This window comes from Euwallacea similis, chromosome 10, assembly GCF_039881205.1.
Source record: "Euwallacea similis isolate ESF13 chromosome 10, ESF131.1, whole genome shotgun sequence".
NCBI lineage: Eukaryota > Metazoa > Arthropoda > Insecta > Coleoptera > Curculionidae > Euwallacea > Euwallacea similis.
Window position 1 is genome coordinate 5653291 of NC_089618.1, and position 23205 is coordinate 5676495.

Sequence of the window (23205 nt, forward strand, 5' to 3'; positions counted from 1 at the left end):
TCCTTTCTCAAACAAAATAAGATCGAGTCAACAAAGCCAGGTCTAGGAACTACCTATTATAAGACAAACTGGGTCTCTAATTTAATTTTTAAGCTACTTTGTGTCGTATTAATTCGTCTTTAACCCCAGTGAAAGAGCTGAAGTAAGATGATAATTTCTGACGTCGAGTTCGCCTGTGACGTTCAAAGATACTACAAATAATAGAAGTCCAGTACTACAAAGGTGCATCTAGTATGTGTGCCATGTAATGTAGGCATGCATTCGTATGGATTTATACGTACTGTTTAAGTTTCGAATTTTTGAGATTTACACGGCTGAAGTAAGTAATCAAATAAACGATTCCATTTCTTTATTACCTATTGTAATGTTATTACTTAATTCATAAGCAATCTATCTATTTCTGCATACATGCTAACAACTTATACACCGATTCACTCTTAAACAATAATTTTCTAGGAACTCTAATGTCAGGGTTGGTTTTATCCTTCTGAACATCAAATATTCTAATTAGATTTTAGTTTTTATTACCTGTTAATTTAGATTAGATCCTAACAGGTAGTACTACTCTTTATTTATTTGAGATAAAAGTAATTTCAACATCTTTTGTAAGTGTTTATTTTTAAAATGTGCTTCATCATTTTGTCTTGTGCACTTTATCATGGCTCTTCTGAAGTATTATGATCTCAAGAAAAAAAGGTAAACTATCAGATGTATCTTACTCATTATTTTGTTTCATGATTTATCATCATTACTAAATTGTTTATCAATTTTGCTGCATACTCAAACAGTGACGATGTCTAAAGAATTTCTTTTGGTTGTTATTAAGCACATGGAAACAGTCACATTTCTCAAAGATTAGTTAGTGAGAAAATTAAGATTTCATTTTGGAATTGTTAGCGTTTATACAGCAAAAGAAGTGAGTAGAAGGAATAAAAAATTACGAACTGGATAATTGTAAGCCAATAAGTGAATTGAATTTTTTTCTTTTTTAAAAATTTTTTCCACCTTGAACTATTTCTTGGTGAATATACATAAATCTAGAATTCAATTGAAAGTTAAGTATTTTGTTGCAGATGACTGTAAGTACAAAATAGTGACCATTTTTTGTTCAATACCAGTGACCATCGTCGGCCGTTAATCAGAAATATGGAGGAACCTTACGATTACTCCGAGGTCTATCAGCGGCTGCCGCTTCACATTTACCTGATTTACGGCATGGGGCACATTCTCAATGATGTGTGTGCTTCAATGTGGTTCACTTACTTGCTAGTTTTCATGCATTTAGTTCTCGATTTCTCAAATACTCAGGCCGGTACACTGATGTTAGTGGGTCAAATTGCAGATGCTTTATCCACCCCATTTGTGGGGTATTTTTCCGATCAGGGAGATAATTTTTGGCTATGCGGGTAAGTGCTTCAATTAACTGGTCGTGAAATAATACGTTTGTGTGTGGGTGCGTATTTGTTTTATTGTGTTTTTTTTCTTTTCAGATATGGAAAAAGGAAAGCTTGGCACATGATCGGCACTATATGCGTAATTCTAACTTTTCCCTTTATTTTTTCTCCTTGCGTTAAATGTGAAAATACCTCTAAAACCAGTCAAATGCTGTATTATTCCGTATTTATTGCGATTTTTCAATTTGGGTGGGCTGCAGTGCAGATATCTCATTTGTCTCTCATACCTGAAATAAGCCCAAATGAACACGATCGCACCAAACTCACTGCAGTGCGATACGCATTCACCGTCGTGGCCAACGTTTTGGTTTACATCGTTACTTGGGCAGTGCTGCATCTGGGTGGTAGCGACAACGACAAGATCAACTATTCCGATGCAAAAAAATTTCAACACATAGTTTTTAGTGTCATGGTTTTTGGAACGATTTGTTCTTTTCTATTTCATGTATTTATCGAAGAAAAAAATCTAAATTCGGAAATCCAAGACGTCAGAGGGCCACGATTGCGTACGGACTTTAAGGAGCTTTTTTCGGACGTGCGACTGTACCATGTTGCTTTGAATTACATGTGCTCTCGTCTCTTTATCAATTTGACTCAAGTATTCATTACCCTTTACCTGCACGAAGCTCTAGATATGGTGGCGAGCGCCCTGGCCGTTGTTCCCTTGATAATGTACATTGCCAGCCTGGTCACCTCCTTCGTAGTAGGTTCGATAAATCGGACGTTCGGTAGAAAAATCACCTACATTTTCGGGACCGTGCTCGGCGTCAGTGCCTGTGTTTTCATCCGCTTCGGCACAGGAACTTTATATGTCCGATATCTGATTTACCTGGTGGCCTGTTTGCTCGGTAGTGCTAGTTCTATAGTGCTGGTGTCCAGTTTAGGCATCACCACAGATCTGATCGGCACGCGGACTAATTCCGGAGCATTCGTGTACGGTGTCATGAGTTTCGTGGATAAGTTGGCCAACGGAATGGTGGTGGAAGCTATACAGGGTCGGCACGAAGAGAAGGGTGATCCGTGGTATTACAGGGATGTATTGACGTGGGTGTGTGGAGGTGCCGTGCTCGTCGGAGGCTTGGCTGTGATATTTTTGAGGAATCCTCGAAGGGTAAGAGATTCGACACAGGATCTGCTCTTCGAGAGTGACCAGGGTACTAACGAGAATATTAATTAGTCCAATTTTGTATATTTTCCCCGGTACGTTTTGATGGTCCTTCTGTGATAGGTGTTTTGTTTTTGTCGTACATAAGGTATCTCGTGGATACCAGAGCATCTTCAAGCATTTTCAATTTTCCAACCGCCCCTATACTTCATGTAAGTAAGAAGAATAAAAATCTTTAAAAAATGTGATTTAATCTTAATGATTTCTTCACTTACATAGCTTATCCGAAAAATAATAAATATTAAGTAATTATCTTCAGAAATGTGTAAGATATATAAAACTTTTATTAATTGTTAAAATAAATGAAAATAAAGATTATTTATTAACATCTCGTTTATATTCGACATTTGCAGGATTTATCACATTTCCAAATGCGGAACTAAAATTGATTTTCATGGAGTTGTTGTGTAACGATATCATTGAAGTAATGCACTTATTAGAAATATTTAAATAGTTTCCTACGTTAGTCGCAAGCATGCTATTAAATACAATTTACGAATTTTGGACAATTTGGCGAAAGATATATTATACAATTGTCGAAGTTGTCTCCGACTGTTAACATTTAACGCATCGAAGTAATAAGTTAACGTTAATAGTATGGCTGTTCCTTAATTGTATGTTTTTCTACTGTTTCCAGACAATTTGATAGAGTAGATTTCCTTGCAGTGCCAACATAAAACGTTTAGGTTAATAGTGGTTTTTGCTACATTATATATTAATTAAAAACAAAAAGTATTTAATGCCGTAAGAAATTTTAAATTAGTATTGTTCTTCAAAAACTTCTGACTTCTTTTCTTCAATCAATTTCTCTTCAAAATAAGAAATGTCAAGTTGTTCAGAAACAAAATGTTTGGAAACCATCGTATCGTTATTATCGTTCTCTCTATAACTAATACTTTTGCAAAAGGTATTGTGTAGTTTTTTTTGTATGGATTCTTAGATAATTAAGTCGAATAGTAGCATGACAAACAAGATACTTGAAATAGAATAAACTAATAATCGAGTTAGCTCGAAATTTAAATTATCAGGTAATATCTTTTTAATTTCTAAGATTCATTTCCGTTCATAAAACAATTTAATTAGTTCTCTATAAAAGTTACATATTTTGAACAATTTGGTGAAAACATTTTTTCTTGCATGGTCGCCACTTAACGGTTAAAGTTATTTTTTAAAGGAGAAATAGATTTTTTAGATTACGTATATTATTCAATCCTTAAAGTTTAACAAATCAAGGTATACATATATGTAGGTATAGATATATTAATCATGAAGATAAAATATTAAATTCTAAATTCTGACAAAGACGCTCTTGATTTTGTTCTTGATGAATTAAAAAAAAAAATTATATATTATTTTTTAAGGAGATTCGGCATGTATTAATATTTAATTTTTTAGATGATTTTAATATGTATATAAGATAAGAACACATAGTGATGTTAAGGTAATAATGATTTTTATCACGATACAGGAGTTATGTGTATAAAATAGAATTGTAAATTTGGAATTGTTTGATGCGTACGTTATGTGAAATAATCGTGTCAAGACAATGGGTATTCATAGCAGGACCAATTAGGATTAAACGGTGGATGCGAAAGAAGAGAGATTTTTTATGTGTGGCGTCATCTGGGAACCTGGGTTGCAAGTTTCTTCTTTGTGCGATTTTACAGAATGCTTTTTGGTGTCTCTTTGCAGATTTTTTCTTCGTGTGTGCTTGTAGATTTCTTGTTTGTGGTAATTTTCTGTACATCGTGCATGACATTAATGACATTTTTCAGTAATTGTATACTGAGAGTTTTTTGTTTTTTTATTTATGTTAAATGAAATGTAGAAATTAACTTAAAAGCGTGCGTTAAATGAAAATGTGGAAGTTAAAATTGAAAAGCAAAATACAAAAGTGGTGTCATCTCAGTCGATCGACAGAATATCTGTAGAATTAGAAATTAGGAGGTAAGAAAGAAACAAAACTCATTGTCCAAGGAGTTTTTAGTAATTCTCCACTTTCAATAACTATTGTATAATTTATAGATTAAATAAATTTCTCTTTTTTTCTAATGTAATGAAAACTTATTTTTGGTACCTTTATAAAAAAGTTTTTTCATAAAGATTATATTATTTTGACTCAACTTGTACTTATAGTTCGAGGTTATCTAGAGTGAGTTGCAAGATTGGTTAGATTCCAATGTTCTTGTGTTTAATTAATGATATTGAATATTACATTGTTCGTGGAAATGTATGTACTATAGCCGCCTGTATTTTCTTTTTAGGACAAGAACTGCAGCCAAAGGATATGAAATTGTGTGTGTGTCCACCCTGAATGCCACGACAAAGATTGTATCATCTTGAAAAGTGGGAGCTGCCTGCTAGTAGAAGTATTGCTGACGGGACAGAAAAAGGTAGGAATTTAAAATTTTTATGGTGCCAGATTTGAATGAGAGTTACTATGCATCGAAAGAAAATAATTGTTATCAAAGAAGTAATTTATATCGAAAATGAATTGAATGAGTATTACAACAGTGTATTGATTTGGAAACGAACCACTTGATATTTCTGGAAGTATAGAAAACTTGCTAATCTACAAAAATAAGAGGATTTATTTTCAAGGGGGACTTTCTTTTGGGGTTTTGTATTAAATTGCAAGTACTTTCTAGCAGGGAGGGGAACAATCACTAAGATTTTAAATAGGTTCAGTGATACCTAATTTTTTTCTTTTTTTTTTTTCTTTTTATTAAAAGGTTTTGAGGAGAAATTATATTTAAACCATAAATAAGCTTCGTTACTAAATGTTTTAGGAAAATTGATGTTTAAACTGTAAAGAAGTTTCGTTATGAAAGGTTTTTAGGAAAAATGATGTTTCCTTATTAAAGGTATTCAAGAAAAATTGTTTATTAAGATGTTAATTATTCCAAAGGGCCTTTATTATTTGTTGAATGAGAATAAAGTGAATTGTTTTTAAACTTTGATATTTATTGAAGCTTTTATTTGAGTTTGCTTGCACGTAGTTGTAATTTTTGCAGGTAAATTTGCTTAAGGTTTTTGTGATTTATCATACAGCTTTTATCTTGATTTGTTCTTTTACTTTTTTGTAGTAAGACTTTAAAAGTGAATAGAATAATTCCTTTTAAGAACGTTTCATACCAATACAGGTTCATAAACGTTTTGTTTTAAAGATATCGGGTGTGGAAAACTTTAGAAGAAATTTTAATTATTTTTCATACTTTCTTAAAATAAATTTACCTATGAAATATTAACGTTTTATCGTAATTATTATTTGAGTGTTATGGATCAGGAATATGTAGTAATTTAAGATAGAAAATAGACTATATATTATTTTTAAGGAGATTCGGTAGGTATTCATATTTAATTTTTTAGATGATTTTAATATGTATATAAGATAAGAACACATAGTGCAAAGGTACTAATGATTTTTATCACGATACAGGAGTTATGTGTATAAAATAGAATTGTAAATTTGGAATTGTTTGATGCGTACGTTATGTAAAATAATCGTGTCAAGACAATGGGTATTCATAGCAGGACCAATTAGGATTAAATGGTGGATGCGAAAGAAGAGAGATTTTTTATGTGTGGCGTCATCTGGGAACCTGGGTTGCAAGTTTCTTCTTTGTGCGATTTTACAGAATTCTTTTTGGTGTCTCTTTGCAGATTTCTTCTTCGTGTGTGCTTGTAGATTTCTTGTTTGTGGTAATTTTCTGTACATCGTGCATGACAATAATGACATTTTTCAGTAATTGTATACTGAGAGTTTTTTGTTTTTTTATTTATGTTAAATGAAATGTAGAAATTAACTTAAAAGCGTGCGTTAAATGAAAATGTGGAATTTAAAATTGAAAAGCAAAATACAAAAGTGGTGTCATCTCAGTCGATCGACAGAATATCTGTAGAATTAGAAATTAGGAGGTAAGAAAGAAACAAAACTCATTGTCCAAAGAGTTTTTAGTAATTCTTCACTTTCAATAACTATTCTAGTACTCACAGATTAAATAAATTTGTCTTTTTTCTAACGCAATGAAAACTTATTTATGGTAGCGTCTTAAAGCAGCTTTTTGATAACGATCATATTGTTTTGACTCACCTTGTACTTGTAATTGAAAGTTATCTAGTGTGAGTTGCAAGATTGGTGAGATTCCAATACTTTTGTGTTTAATTAATGATATTGAATATTAGATTCATTGTGGAAACGTAGGTACTATAGCTGCCTGTCTCTTCCTTTCAGCACAAGAATTGCAGCGAAAAAGATTGTGTCATCTCGGAAAGTGCAAGCTGCCTGCTAGTGGAAGTATTCCTGACGGCGACAGAAAAAGGTAGGAATTCAAAATTTTTACGGTGTTAGATGTGAATGAGAGTCACCATGCAATTGATGAAAATAATCGTTGTCGAAGAAATAATTTATATTCAAAATTAATGGAATGAATATTACAACAGTGAGTTAATTTGAAAACGAACCACTTTTGATATTTCTGGGATTATAGAAAATGTGTTAATATACAAAAATAAATGGATTTTATTTCAAGAGGGATGTTTTTTGGGGTTTTTCTATTAAATTGGAAGTACTTTTTAGTAGGGGTGGAAAAAACCACTAAGATTTAAATTGGGAATTTTAAATGGGTAGCAAGGTTGAGTGATATCTAATTTGAAAGATTTTTTGGGAAAAATGATAATTGTTAAATAAGAATAAAGTGAATTATTTTTAAAGTTTGATATTTATAGAAGCTTTTACTTGAATTCTTTGCATGTAGTTATAATTTTTCCAGGTAAGTTCACTTAAGGCTTGTTGTGAATTATTATATAGATGTCACATTTAATTTGTTTTTTTCCTTTTTTATACTAAGACCTTAAAAGTGAATAGAATAATTACTTTTAAGAACGTTTCATACCAATATAGGTTCATAAACGTTTTGTTTTAAAGATATCGGGTGTGGAAAACTTTAGAAGAAATTTTAATTATTTTTCATACTTTCTTAAAATAAATTTACCTATGAAATATTAACGTTTTATCGTAATTATTATTTGAGTGTTATGGATCAGGAATATGTAGTAATTTAAGATAGAAAATAAACTATATATTATTTTTAAGGATATTCTGTATGTATTAATATTTAATTTTTTAGATGATTTTAATATGTATATAAGATAAGAACACATAGTGCAAAGGTACTAATGATTTTTATCACGATACAGGAGTTATGTGTATAAAATAGAATTGTAAATTTGGAATTGCTTAATGCATATGTTATGTGAAATAATTGCGTTAAGACAATGGGAATTCATAGCAGAACCAATTAGGATTAAATGGTGGATGCGAGAGAAGAGATTTTTATGTGTGGCGCCATCTGGGAGTCTGCGTTGCAAGTTTCTTCTTTGTGTGGTTTTGCAGATTTCTTTTTGGTGTGTTTTTGCAGATTTCTTCTTCGTGTAAACTTGTAGATTTCTTGTTTGTGGTAATTTTCTGTGCATCGTGCATGACAATAATGACATTTTTTTATAATTGTACTGTAAGAGTTTTTCGTTTGTTTATTTATATCGAAATGTGGAAATTAACAAATTAACTTAAAAGCGTGCGTTTGAAAAGAAAATGTGGAATTTAAAATTGAAAAGCACAACAATAAAAGTGGTGTCATCTTAGTCGATCCATAGAATATCCGTGGAATTAGAAATTAAGAGGTAAGAAAGAGAAGAAACTCATTGTCAAAGGAGTTTTTAGTAATTGTCAACTTTCAATAACTATTGTAGTATTCGCAGATTAGATAAATTTGACTTTTTTCTAACGCAAGGAAAACTTATTTTGGGTACCGCCTTAAAGCAGCTTTTTGATAAAGATCATACTGTTATGATTCAACTTGTACTTGTAATTTGAGGTTGTCTAGTGTTGAGTTGCAAGATTGGTGAGATCCCAATATTCTTGTGTTTAACTAATGCTATTGAATATTATATTCTTCGTGTAAAACGTATGTACTATAGTTGCCTCTCTTTTCTTTCCAGGACAAGAACCACAGCAAAAGGTTGTGAAATTGTGTGTGCGTGTGTGTGTGTCCACTCGGAATGCAGTGAAATGATTGTGTCATCTCGGAAAGTGAAAACTGTTTGCTGGTGGAAGTATTGCTGACGGCGACAGAAAAAGGTAGGAATTTAAAATTTTTATGGTATTAGATTTGAAGGAGAGTTACTATGCAAGGAAAGAAAATAATTGTTATCAAAGAAGTAATTTATATCGAAAAAGAATTGAACGAGTATTACAACAGTGTATTAATTTGGAAACAAACCACTTGATATTTCTGGGATTATAGAAAATGTGTTAATATACAAAAATAAGAGGATTTTATTTCCAAGGGGGACTTTCTTTTGGGGTTTTGTATTAAATTGCAAATACTTTCTAGTACAAAGGGAAAGAACCAGTAAGAATAAAATTGGGAATTTTAAATAGGTAGCAAGATTGAGTGATACCTTATTTGAAAGGTTTTTTTTAAATTTTTTTGGTTTTCTGGAAAGGTTTTGGGAAAATTGAAGTTTAAGCTATAAAGAAGTTTCGTTAAGAAAGGTTTTTGGGAAAAATGATGTCTAAACTGTAAAGAAGTTTTCTTATAAAAGGTTTTGGGAAAAATCATGTTTCGTTATTAAGGGTACGGAAGAAAAATTGTTTATTAAGAGGTTAATTATTCCAAAGGGCCTTTATTATTTGTGGAATAAGAATAAAGTGAATTGTTTTTAAAGTTTGATATTTATCGAAGCTTTTACTTGAATTTGCTTGCATGCAGTTATAATTTTTGCAGGTAAGTTTGCTTAAGGTTTTTGTGATTTATGAAACAGCTTTTACCTCGATTTGTTCTTTTGCTTTTTTGTAGTAAGACTTTAAGAGTACATAGAATAATTACTTGGAAGAACATTTCAAACCAACATAGGCTCCTAAACGTTTTGTTTTGAAGATATCAGGTGTGGAAAATTTTAGAACAATGAGGTTATTTTCATAACGTTCTTAAATTAAAATGACCTATGTACTATTAACGTTTTGTTACAAAAAGGTGGGCCAGTGTATTTAGTATTTCATGGTGTGTTTTATTATTGCAAGTTCTAAAATTGAAGGAATTCTAACCTAGATGAAGATTCGCGGTTTTTTTTGCAACGTTGCCAGTTCCTCCCTTTTCTCCGAAAACGAAAATGGATTATTTAATTTTCATTTTATCTTTGAATTTGACGGTTAAATAACACATTTAACAAATTGATTGCTCAGGGAAATTAATTATCATCCTATTTTAAATAAGAAAAACCATCCCCGAGGTGTTTCGGGCAGTAAACGTGTTAAAAAACACCTAAGAAACCGAATTATTACTATTAGGTCATGAGTATTTGCATTTATTCGATTTAAATGGTTGTTTTAATAATTATTATGAAAATTTGGAAACAAAAACACGTGTAGTAAAGGATACCGAGGAAGGAATGGTAATAATTGATACATGATTGATTTATTAGTGGTTTTTTAACACATTGACATGACTGCCCGAAACAACTCGGGGGTGATTTTGTCTAATTGAGATATGATGATGAGTGAATTCCCGGTTTGGGGAAGGTGTGAAAATGATTTTGAGAGAAAAGGGGGAATTGGGAAATTTTTGCAGGGGAAACTGGGGATTTTGATCCGGGTTAGGATTTCTTGCACAAGCCGGCAACACTGTACGGCACCGGGCCCAAAGAGGGCCCGGACAAAGTGACGGACGCGACGCAAAGTTACGTGGAGGCGATTGGCCTCCAGGTAACTTGGCGAGGAGTCGGCCAGTTTGGCCGACCCCTCTTTGGGGGTCTTCAACCTCGTTTTTCGGATTCGGCAGAACGACAACGTCGACATATCGGAGTCATCCCCTTAGAGAGCGGGGGAACGCGGGAATTATTCATGGGGCCAGCATGAATAAGGCCTTTGTTCCCGGCGCTCTCCGAAAAGATGGCGGCGACATGCGCCGCTGCCGTTAACTGGTCTCGAATCCCGAGTAGAAGAAGACGAAGGGGGTCGTGAAAATCGCGAATGTCTATACGCTTGTTTCTTTGGAAGCGGTGGGTTTTTCGCGTGGCGCCATCTTTTAAGGGTTCGGAAAGGTAGTTAAAACGGTAAAAGACGAGAATGGGATAACCTCTCAGATCATCACGAGTATTCGGAAAAAGTAAATAAAGATGTAAAATTTTGGAAGTTAATTATTAAAAAATAAAAGAATTGATTATCTACGGGATTCAAGATTAGAAGATTGGGATCCACAAATTTACAAAGTAAGAAGAAAGTAAAGAAATACTGGATTTTTCCATAAAATTTACTCTAACAGTGGAATTTGAAATGGTACCGTGGATGGGAAAATATTACAACAAAAAGGTAAATTAAGGACTTAAAAGCATACATTTCCAGAAAGCAAACAGAGGGAGTTATTAAAAAACAGAACACAGAAAGAAATGGTCTGGAACAAGTACCTTTTTGGTTAGGTTTACGAGCAGGAGATTAGTAGTGAGGGTCCTCAAAGGAAAACCTAAGAGGATAGATGGAAAGTTTAACCTAGATATTAGAAAGAAAGAAGGTGGGTTGCTCCACAGATTTGATATAAATAAGATACACCATTAAGATTATAGTGGATTTCCTCGACAGATCAACAATGACGAAGGAGCCAGAGGTAGACACACTTAACTTTATCCAAAATTTGTAAGGAAAGTTGGATTATTGCTCATATTCATCGATAGGAAAGGCACATTTTTGAGTGGAGGATCGAAAAGAATCTAGGTTAAGAGCAAAAAGATACCAAGGTAGTACATTGTAGCTTTATCGAAGAATAGTGGTTTATTTATTTCTTCTTAGCGAAAAGGATATGATTTATAAGGGAAGGAAAGAGAGTCGTTACTTGGATACATGGAAATTTGAAAGACAAAAATTGGAAATTACAAGAAGAGCAAAAGTGAAAATGATCGAAAAAGCTGACTGGGGCCGAGTAAAGGGAAAAAGAAAGGCAGCCAAAGTATTTTTTCACAAGGAAGGAGAAATACGAGATTTGGAGGATTGCAAGTAAGTGGATTATTAGGAGATTGCTTTTTGTCTTAAGAGGAATAGGAATTTCCCGGTTATTTTGATGCATCAGAAGGAAATTTGATTAATTTAAAAGGAATTGTGTGAAAAATTGTCCCACAACTTATGGATTATTTTGGAATTGAATATTTGAGAAAATAGAGTATTTAATTGGAGCACCGTACTATCGCAAAGGGTAATTTTATTTTGAATTTGTATGTGAGTATAGTAGGTAGGGTGTTTTATGGATATTTGGAAAATTCACCATTATAAGTATTATTTGTCTTATTGGAAATAATTTATTTAAAAGGTAAGAGACAACAGAAGTTATTACACATTGAAGATTAAAATTGATTTATGTAGAAATGGTGAAAATATATTGTTACATTAGTAGATATTGTAGGAAATTAAATTGTGATTATTATTTAAGTGTTATAGGTAAGGAGGATGTAGTCATTTAAGATAGAAAATTAACTGTGTATATTATTTTTTAAGGAGAAAAATTAGATAGATTTCTGTAAGTATTGATATTTAATTTTTTAGAAGATTTTAATATTTATATAAGGTAAGAAGAAATAGTGTAAAGGTACTAATGATTTTTGTCACAATATAGGAATTATGTGCATAAAATAGAATTGTAGATGTATATGTTATGTGAAGTAATTCTGTGAAAATATTAGGTATTCATAGTAAGTAAAGGTAGGGATATAGTACAGGATTTCTCAGGGTATTTTTCTTTTGAGGGAGTGGATAAAAGATACGGAGGGGAGGTAGATGGAAAAATGTACGAGAAACATGCATACAGAACGTAAAACTTCAAAGAAACTAGATAGGATAGCAATTAGGTGTGTAGGGTGGATGCGAAAGAAGAGTAGGGATTTAAACATAAGAATAGGACTTTATTTATTATATGGAAGGATAATACGAGCATTTGTAAGAAAAATGGGAATGAATGAGAAAGAATGTATATTAGAAAAGTAGAATTTGCCAGTAGGTCATTTATGTATTTATAGTTCATAAGAAAGTAAAGATTGTTACTTTTGAATTTTAACAGTAGAGGTGAGGAAGAACTTATGTATATTTGAGAGGTAAATAAGAGGAGCTTTTAGAAGGAACAAATGAACACGTACATTAAAATTAGAGATAATTTATGGAAAACCTATTTGGAATGATAGAATAAGGGAAGTTATTACTTTATTATATTTTATTAGTATTAGTAAGCAGTCGTTGTCAATTAGGAGTTTTTTCAAATTTGAGAAGAAATTTGTAGGATTTAGAAAAGCCATTTGGGGAATTTTTCCTGGAAGATCTTTGGAAAAACACTGTTTTTTCAGGATAACTTGGGGATTCTTGGACAAAATGGTGAACAGGATTTATTGACTGAAATTGTGGAGTCAGGAAAATTGACTATGGGAAAAAACCGAGATTGTGGAGTCCTAAAAGGGGTCTAATTGGAACTAGGGGTGATTAATTTAGAGGATTTAGGGATTCGGATTCGGTGCTTTTAAAAATTTGTAAGAAGTTCAGGAAGGAAGGGAAATGGTCAGTGGAGATAAGATTTTTTCTGAAAGAAGAGAAGTGGAAAAGACTTGGAGGAAAAAGCATTAGGCAAGTGAAGCGAGAAGTAGAGATTGCAGTAGTCATTGTATAAGAGAAAAGACAATTAACAAGATTGGTTTATTTCGAGGAGAGTGGGGAAAGTGATAGGATGAATTTGAACGATATGTGGAGAAAGAGGTCTTCTTAAGAAGACATTAAAAGGAAGATGGATTATAGAACATTAGAGATTTTAAGGATTTTTAAAGAAATGGTCTTAATTATTTCTAAATTAGAATACTATTTAGGGATAAGTAGGATATTTATTAGTTTTTAACTTTTGTAATTGTAAACTAAGGTAAAAGAGATAATAGGATGCTCCACATAATTAGCACACAAGTGGGCCAAGTGTGCAAATTATTGGGGTAACATTAAACTGGCACTAGCAGGTATTTTCACGGTTCTAAAGGGTTTTTTAGAACTGGGAAAGTTGCGACGGTAGAGACAAAAAGAGGTGGCGAATTTGCTAGTTTATGTTTCTATGCTTTTTCTATATATTTCGTTTTGAAGAAACACGGAAAAGTATTTTATATTTGTGCGTTTTACACATTATTTTTAAATTGAAGAATTTTTCACGAGTGCTGTAGTCTTTCGTTAGAGAGACTATCATTTTATTTTAATTATACATCGTGTCGGGGAAATAACTTCGGAATAGGAAAGAGGAAGAAGATTCGTAAACGTAACTATTCTCATTTCTTTGGAAAAAGAGAGACACATTTAAAGAATTGGCAATGTGTCTTTTAGTTTGTTTCATTTGGATGCTTCTTTAGAATAAGAGAAATTAAAGTAGGAAAGTTATTTCCCTAACACTCCGTACATTTAGGATAAGTGGGTGTCATCGTTAGTTACTTGTGAAGGACGACGAAATTAATATTAAATTGCAACATTGCTTTTATAAGCAAGGAGACGAGGAAGTAACGAAAAGAAAGAGGACGGGATGATTTCCGCGCATTTTCGGAAGTTATCGTACCGAGGGAACCATCAGAACCGACATCTGCACCGAAAATTGACGTTCGAAGTTTGCACGAGAGAAACGGAAGACGAAAAGTAGGTCGCGAGGAACGCATCGCGTAGCTCGACCATTTTCTGTCAAAAAGAACTTTTTGACAGAGCGGAGAGAGGTTACGTCGCCATATTTACTTTGTATTTCGAAGAAGTTAAGGCGTATGACTAATTTTTAACAAAATTAGTCTAATCGTTCGACAAATGAACAATAATTGTAGAAAATGTCGTCCATTCACTTGAACGTACAAATTTACCAGAACTACGATAATTTCGAAGACATCGCGGAGAACCGGTGGGGTGATAACTGCACACTGCTCAAATTCGTCCTTTGAGACTTTGATTAGGTGTGCTTACGGTGTAAAAGTGTTATTTTATAAAACTGGGAACAAGAAGGAACCCACCCAGGGGCGTCAGGCGTGGGGGCCGAGGTGGGTAAATATGCTCGGTACTGGAACTTACGAAAGGAATGACTACATTCTCGAAGACAAACTAAGGTTATTCGAGCTGTGGATGAAGGAATTTGTCTAACAAGTAAAGCAGCTTTTTGATAAAGATCTAATTGTTTTGAGTCTTATATTCTGGGGTCATGTAGTGGGATTTGCCACGATGAAATGTAAAGATTTCAAAGTTCTCATGTTTAAGGATATTGAATATTAAATTCTTCGTGGAAAGTATGTGCTATAGTAGCCTCTCTTTTCCTTCCAGTAAAAGAAGTGCAGCCAAAGGATGTGAAATTGTGTGTGTGTGTGTGTCTACCTCGAATGCAGCGATAAAGATGGTGTGATCTGGGAAAGTGCAAGGTGCCCACCAAAGGAAGTATTCCCGAAGAAGACAGACAAAGGTAGGAATTTAAAATTCTTATTGTGTCAGATTTGAGGGTTAAGCAGTTGACGAAAATAATATTGAAAAGAATTGGAAAGAGTATTTTAACAGGGTGTTAATATGAAAACGAACCACCTCTGATATTTCTGGGGTTATAGGAAAAGTGTAAATATACAAAAATAAGTGGATTTTATTTTCAAAAGGATTTTCTTTTGGGGTTTTCTATTAAATTGCAAGTACTTTTTAGCAGAGGTGGAAACAACCACTAAGATTTTAAATAGGTGAAGTGATACCTAATTTTTTAAAGAATTTTTTGTCTTTTTATTAAAAGTTTTAGGGAGAAATGATATTTAAACAGTAATGAAGTTTCGTTACTAAATGTTTTAGGAAAATTGATGTGTAAACAGTAAAGCAGTTTCGTTAAGAAAGGTTTTTGGGAAAAATGATATCTAAAGAGTAAAGAAGCTTCGTTACTAAATGTTTTGGGAAAAAGATGTTTTCTTATTAAGGGTATCCAAGAAAAATTGTTTATTAAGGTGTTAATTATTCCAAAGGGCCTTTATTATTTGTGGAATAAGAATAAAGTGAATTGTTTTTAAACTTTGATATTTATCGAAGCTTTCACTGGAATTTGCTTGCATGCAGTTATAATTTTTGCAGGTAAGTTTGCTTAAGGTTTTTGTGATTTATTCTACAGCTTTTACCTCGATTTGTTCTTTTGCTTTTTTGTAGCAGAACTTTAAGAGTACATAGAATAATTACTTGGAAGAAAATTTCATACCAACATAGGGTCGTAAAGGTTTGGTTTTGAAGATATCGGGTGTGGAAAATTTTAGAACAATGAGGTTATTTTTATTTATAACCTTCTTAAATTAAAATGACCTAAGTACGTTTAAAGTTTTGTTACAAAAAAGTGGGCCAAAGTATTTAGTTTAGTATTGCATGGATGTGTTTTATTATTGCAAGTTCTAAAATTGAAGGAATTCTAACCTAGATGAGGATTCGCGGTTTTTTTTTGCGACGTTGCCAGTTCCTCCCTTTTCTCCCAAAACGAAAATGAACGATTTAATTTTCATTTGATCTTTGAATTTCACGGTTAAATAGCACATTTAACAAATTGATTGCTCAGGGAAATTATTTATCATCATATTTTAAATAGGAAAAACCATCCCCGAGGTGTTTCGGGCAGTAAACGTGTTAAAAAACACCTAATAAACCGAAGATGTATCAATTGTTACTATTGGGTCATGAATATTTGTATTTACTCGATTTAAATAGATCTTTTGACAATTATTATGAAAATTTGGAAACAAAAACACGTGTAGTAAAGGATACCGATGAAGGAACGGTAATAATTGATACACGATCGATTTATTAGTGGTTTTTTAACACATTTACTGCCCGAAACACCTCTGGGGTGGTTTTGTCTATTTGAGATATGATGATAAATGAATTCCCGGAACAGGGAATTTGGGGAAGGTTTGAAAAACATGATTTTTTATTTTGAGAGAAAAGGGGGGAATTGGGAACTGTTGGCAGAGGAAACTGGGGATTTTGATCCGGGTTAGAATTTCTTAAAATTTTAGGATTTCTTGCACAAGCCGGCAACACTGTACGACACCGGGCCCAAAGAGGGCCCGGCAAAGTGACAGACGCGACGCAAAGTTACGTGGAGGCGATTGGCCTCCAGGTAACCTGGCGAGGAGTCGGCCACTTTGGACCGACCCCTCTTTGGGGGTCTTCACCCTCGTTTTTCGGATTCGGCAGAACGACACCGTCGAGAACACATCGGAGCCATCCCCTAGAAAGCGGGGGAACGCGGGAATCTTTCATGGGGCCAGCATGAAAGATGCCTTAGTTCCCGGCACTTTCCGATAAGATGGCGGCGACATGCGTCGTTGCCGTTAACTGGTCTCGAATCCCGAGTAGATGAAGACGGTGGGAATCGGCAAAAACGCGAATGTCTATACACTTGTTTCTTTGGAAGCGGTGGGTTTTTCGCGTGGCTCCATCTTTTAAGGGTTCGGAAAGGAAGTTAAAACGGTAAAAGACGAGAACGGGATAACCTCTCGGATCGTCACGAGTATTCCGAAAAAGTAAATAAAGATTGAAAATTTTGGACGTTAATTTATTAAAAAATAAAAGAATCGATGATCTACGGGATTCAAGATGAGAAGATTGGGATCCAGAAATTTACAGAGTAAGAAAAAGTAAAGAAATACCGGAATTTTGGATAATATTTACTGGAACAGTGGAATTCGAAATGGGATCGTGGATGGAGAAATATTACAACAAAGAGGTAAATTAAGGATCTAAAAGCATAAATTTCCAGGAAGCAAACGGAGGGGCTCATCGAAAAACAGAACACAGAAAGAAAGGGTCTGGAGCAAATACCTTTTAGGTTAGGTTTACGAGCACCAGATTAGTAGTGAGGTTCTTCAACAGAAAACCCAGCAGGAAGGATCGAACATTTAACCTACAAATTAGGAAGAAAGAAGGTGGGTTGCCCCACAGTTTTGACATAAAATGATGGAACCATTAAGATCATAGTGGATTTCCTCGACAGATCACCAATGACGGAGGGGCCAGAGATATAGACAAGGAACTTTACCAAAAACTTGTATCGAAAGTTGGATTATTGCCCAAATTCAAGGATAGGAAGGATAGATTTTTCACCGGAGTAGTCGGATTCAAAAGAACTTAAGTTAAGGGCAAAAAGATAGCAAGGTAGTACTTTGTAGTTTTATCGAAGGACAGTGGTTTATTTATTTCCTCTTAGCAAAAAGAATAAGATTTATAAGGGAAGGAAAGAGGAAGCTCACCAGATGGATACATGGAACTTTGGCAAGAGAGAAGTAGGAAATTACGAGAACAGCAAAAGTGAAAATGATCGAAGAAGCTGACTGGGGCCCAGGAAAGGGAAAAAGATAAGGGCCAAAGTATTTTTTCACAAGGAAGGAGATTGTGAGATTTGGAGGATTGCAAGTAAGTGGATTATTACGAGATTGCTTTCTTATGTTAAGAAGAATAGGAATTTGCTTGTAGTTAATAAGTAATTTGTGAGTTTAATTTTGAAAGTTAATTAAGAATTTTCTAGTGTCTAGTGATGTATCAGAAAGATATTTGATTAATTTAAAAGGAAATGTGTGAAAAATTGTACCATAACTTATGGATTATTGTGGAATTGTAATTTGAGAAAGTAGAGTATTTAATTGGGGCACCATATTACTGTAAAGGGTGATTTTATTTGGAATTTGTAACTTAGCAAAGTAGATAGGGTGTTTGATTGATATTTGGAAGTGTAAGGTGAAAGATTCACCATTATAAGTATTATTTGAAATAATTGAGGATTAGATTTTATTTAGATACACATAGGGAAAGCATATTATTTTTAAATTAGTAGATATTGTAAGAATTGTGAATTACATTGTGATTATTATTTAAGTGTTAGGGATAAAGATGTAGTAATTTAGGATAGAAAGTAAATTGTATTTTTTAGATGATTTGAATATTTATATAAGATAGGAAAGTATAGTGTGAAGGTACAGGAATTATGTATTTGAAATTGTCGATGCATATGTTAGGTGAAGTAATTCTGTTAAGATATTAGGGGTATTCATAGTAAGTTTAAGTAGGTAGGGACATAGGAAAGGATTTTTTAGGCAATTTTTCTTTTGAGGGAGGAGATATAGGTGGAAAAATGTAACAGAAACATGCACATAGAATGTAAAACTGCCAAATTTGAGAGAAATTGGAAAAGATAGGAATTAGAAGTAAATGGTGGGTGCGAAAGAAGAGGAGGGATTTAAACATAAGAATAGGACATTATTTATTATATGGAAGGATAACTTGAGCATATGTAAGAAAAGTGGGAAGGAATGTATATTAGAAAAGTAGAATTTGCCAGTAGGTCATTTGTAGTTAATAAGAAAGTAAAGATTATTTCTTGTGAATTTTAAGGATAAGAGTAAGAAAGTACATGTATTTGAGAGGGAAGTAATTAGAGCTTTTAGAAGGAACAAATGAATAAGTAATATGTATATTAAAATTAGTGATATTTATAAGGGTATTAGGTAACTTGTGAGAAACAAGTTTGGAGGGATAGAATAAGGGAAGTTACATTATTATATTTTATTAGTATTAGTATGTAGTCATTAGATATGTGTCAACTAGGAGGTTCCTAAAATTGTAGAGGAACTTTAGGGCGTAGAAAAGCCATTTGAGGAATTTTTCTCGGAGGATATTTGGAAAAAAGTCTGTTTTTAAGCAATACTTGGGGATCCTTGGACAAAATGGTGAACGAAATTTATTCACCGAAATTGTGAGGTCTTAGAAAGGATGTAACTGGAATTAAGGAAGAAGAACTTGGGAGATTTAGCAAAGGGGAGAATTTGAAAGAGGCTTAGGAAGGGCCGGAACTGGTGAATGGAGATAAGATTTATTCTGAAAGATGAGGAAAACTGGAAAAAGACTTGGAAGAAAAAAGCATTTCCAGCAGTGGACAAGTCAAGTGAGAAGTAGAGATTGGAGCACTGTGGTGCAGTATTCATTGGAGAAGAGAAGAGATAAGAAAAAAGGTGGAAAATATGATTGGTTTATTTTGAGTATAGTGGGCAAAGTGATAAGATGAATTTAAACGATATAGCGAATAAGGTCTTCTTAAGAAAGCATTGAAAGGAAGATGAATTTGAACGATTTTTAAAGAAATGGTCTTAATTGTTTTTAAATTAAGATATTGTGTACATACGATAATATTTTTATAGCGTTAATTATGTATAAGTAGGATATTTATGTAGACTGAAGGGGCCTTTTTAGGAAGCCTCACATAATTTGCACACAAGTGGGCCAAGTGTGCAAATTATTGGGGTATTATTAAACTGGCACTACTAGTAGGTACTTTTACGGTTCTAAAGGATTTATTAGAACTGGGAAAGTTAAGAAAAAGAGAGGTAGGGAATTGTTCGTTTACTTTTCCAAATTTGTACTACATTTTATGATTGATTAGTATTTTATACTGCGTTTCCTATAGTAGTAGATTCTTTGTGTAGTTCACGTACTGTGTGGGTGAGATATAACTTGTATTATTTTAGAAATTTATTAGTGCTTTAGTCTTGTGTGAAATAGACTATTAGGACGTAGGTTCTACTTGAATTGTACAGGGTATAGGGAAATAACTTTGTCAAATTTAACCGACGATCGAGAACATTATTTGGAACGAAGAGTTCTTTTGAACAGGAAAGAGAAACGTTTGTAAATTGAGGAATTATTATTTAGAATTAGAAAATTAGAACGGCTAACCGGAACTAACCACGATTAAAATAGGAAGTAGAAAAGTAGCAAAGTTATTTCCCCAACACTGTACATTTACTGTACGTGTATAATTCTTGGCGGGTTTCGATTGACGAATTTTAGGTTAGCATTAGCAGTCAGCCGTGGTAATTTACACGAGAGAAATAGAAGATGAGAAGTAAGTCGCAATTCGATCATGCGATTTGGAATGACAGAGTGGAGTGAGGTTATATTAATTTATTTATTACTATTTTTAAGTTTGAAGATTTCGATTGAAAATTTAGACAATTTTTTAAGAAAAGCGGTCTAATTGTTTAAAACATTGATAATAATTGTGGAAAACGCGGTCCACTAATTTGAAAGTTGAAGTTTACCAGAACTTTGATACTTTTGAAGACATTGTCGAGAACTTGTGTGGGGTGATAATTGCACACTGCCCCAATTCGTTTCTTGGGGCTTTGATTACGTGTGTCGATTGTCTCGGAAGTAATTTTTGAAAACTGGGGACAAGAAGTAACCCATTGGTGTAAATTGGAATTGGTCGAAGGATTCCAGATAACATTCTCGAAGATGAACTGAGGTTATACGAGTCATGGCTCCATCACCTGGGACATAACCCCATCGTACTTTGTCAGGGTGTGCGGATGAAGGTATTTGTGGAACAAGTAAAGGTGCCTTTGGAAGTATTTGAGGATTATTTGTATTTTAGATTTGCATAGTTTGAGAATTTGCACATTCCGAGCTATGAAAGTAGGTATTATGACTGAGGAGTGTTGGGAATGATGGATTCAGAAGATTATTATGTGTATTATGTGGTGTCTCATTGAACTAGGTGCAATGAATTGTCATTGTTTCAGATTCCGAAGGATGAAGTACTCGGAACACTTGCATTTGGTGATAGGTGCCAGGAGATAAGTCGAGGGGACAATGTCTTCAAGAAAGCATTGGAGGTTTGAAGCTCCTTAATTAATTTTGTGAGAAAACAGATGAAATGCATACAGTAACTGAGAAAGGAAAAGGGAGAAATGGAAGGATCCAATGGTAGGTAAGTGATAAAAGTAAGAAGTAGTGATAGGTCGAGGGATTTGAGAAGAAGAGTATTTTGTGAGGAACGAAAAGTGAATTGTACTTTTTCCTCTAAATTTGAGAGTCGAGTAGATGTGTAATTGGTACTCGAGCAGTACAGTTTGTGATATTGTGTGGTTCTTTAGCATTGCTCATGGCTTGTGTAAGTAGAAATGGTGGATTCTTTTGAATTGTAAAAGGGGTTAAGGGATAAATAAATGGAAAGATTTGAAACTACATTGAAGGGTACTAGTTTCTTAATGAATTTTTGAGAGAAACATATGAATTTAGTAAAAGTGCAACGAAACTTTTCGTTCCTAGATAGGAAATGAGTGTATTTTCGATAAAAGATGAAATTTAAAATTGAGACAACTAATTTTCTATGGTTTATGTATTATTTAACTGATTTTTGATAACATTTCTGTTTGTATTCTACTAACTGGATATTATATTTATTAAATTTGTGACTCTTTTTGTATTACTTTTGATGAGTCGAAAGAGTACTTGTCGAGGTGATACATTAGAGTGGTGGTATATTTGGTAACTGTATATTATTTATTATTATTATTATTTTTTAAGAAGCTTTTAGAACTAAAAGAAGGGTGTTTCTTCTGACTGCAACTAATAAAAGCAGAATTGAAGGATTTTGTGTGAGATTATTTCTAAACCTGTTACCCGACGAATAGGAAAGTGGCTTTTTGGGATTGGGGAGAGGATTGGGTTTACACTGTTTTTCTTATTTTAGGGAAAAGTAGTAATTTTTTATAGGTATTGTCTATATTTTTGGAAACATTCCCCGCAGTATTATGACTGATTTAGAGCTTGTATTTTGTATATTTAGTATTTACTGATTGGATATTATTGGTTTTTCTATGAATGAAGAAGAGATACATGGTCTGCATTATATGTATTATATTGAGAGATGAGTAAAGTGTGAATAAAGACATGTACTCTTATTTATTTATAATTAGAGGATAGTTTAGATATTTAAAAAAAAGTGACACATTAAAGGGTGGTATATATTGATTATTAAATTGGATTTTGAGGGTCAGGGTGCACTGTGGAAATTTGGGGATGTAGGGAAGACAGAGAAACTAAAGTAATTTGTATTTTTCTGATTTGACTGTCTTTTGAGAAATTGAATAACTTTGAATTTTGAAGTAAAGGGGAGATTATTCTTTGACTTAAAGTGTGTAGTAGATTTAGGGGGACATTTCCAGTGTGATTTTGAATTTTTTAGATTTTCACGGGTGTTAGTATTAATTTGTAATTATTTAGATAGAACTATTGAGATAATTTTTGTATTTCTTTATTGCTGAGATGATGTATTACTTATTTGTCTGTCTGATACTGCGGGGAATTAGATTAGATGATTTGGAAAGTATTTTAAAAAAGGGACATTCTTAGGGAAATTAAGGATTCTACTAATAAAAGGGGATAGAAGGAGATGGGAGGATTAAGGGACATTATGGAGGGAAATTGGGGGTTTTACTTATAAAGGGGGATGAGGGATAAGGGACAGGAGTATTTGGATACTATAAAAAAAGGATGAGGGACAGGAGTACGGGAACATTAAAAAAAAGGGATGAGGGAGAGGAGTATGGGAACATTATAAAAAGGAGATGAGGGATGGGAGTATTTGGATATTATAGAAGAGGGATAAGGGGCAGGAGTATGGGAACATTTTAGAAAGGGGATGAGGGATGGGAGTACACGGAATAAGGATGAAGGATAAGAGTGTACTAAAAGGGGATGGAAGG

The 23205-nt window shown here is 33.4% G+C and overlaps 1 protein-coding gene and 2 long non-coding RNA genes across 7 annotated transcripts; all 3 read left to right on the forward strand.

The window, feature by feature from the left end:
• The first annotated feature begins 106 nt into the window (after window positions 1–106).
• LOC136411679 (major facilitator superfamily domain-containing protein 12-like) lies at window positions 107–2783 on the forward strand. The gene is made up of 3 exons (XM_066394334.1): window positions 107–319; window positions 1074–1406; window positions 1491–2783. Exons 2-3 carry the CDS (start codon window positions 1147–1149, stop codon window positions 2629–2631), a joined length of 1401 nt encoding a protein of 466 aa, XP_066250431.1. The 5' UTR covers window positions 107–319; window positions 1074–1146; the 3' UTR covers window positions 2632–2783.
• A 1629-nt stretch (window positions 2784–4412) lies between these two features.
• Window positions 4413–22061, forward strand: LOC136411838 (uncharacterized). 5 transcript variants are annotated; one of them, XR_010752356.1, is made up of 9 exons: window positions 4413–4566; window positions 4884–5012; window positions 6854–6941; window positions 8620–8758; window positions 14975–15110; window positions 17424–17589; window positions 17658–17818; window positions 17871–18076; window positions 21238–22061. It is a non-coding gene; the product is annotated as an uncharacterized lncRNA (long non-coding RNA). The 5 variants fall into 5 exon arrangements; XR_010752357.1 differs by lacking the exons at window positions 4413–4566; window positions 4884–5012 and adding an exon at window positions 6418–6537; XR_010752358.1 differs by lacking the exons at window positions 4413–4566; window positions 4884–5012; window positions 6854–6941 and adding an exon at window positions 8111–8301.
• On the forward strand, window positions 10794–11657 carry LOC136411850 (uncharacterized). The gene is made up of 3 exons (XR_010752360.1): window positions 10794–11189; window positions 11242–11412; window positions 11465–11657. It is a non-coding gene; the product is annotated as an uncharacterized lncRNA (long non-coding RNA).
• Window positions 22062–23205: the final 1144 nt, after the last annotated feature.

What these genes read in the sequence shown, in the direction of transcription:
- LOC136411679 (XM_066394334.1), top strand. Translation starts at nt 1,147, where the DNA reads ATGGAGGAACCTTACGATTACTCCGAGGTCTATCAGCGGCTGCCGCTT. An exon ending in GATAATTTTTGGCTATGCGG is followed by an intron (nt 1,407 to 1,490) that starts GTAAGTGCTTCA and finishes TTTTCTTTTCAG; the next exon opens with ATATGGAAAAAGGAAAGCTT.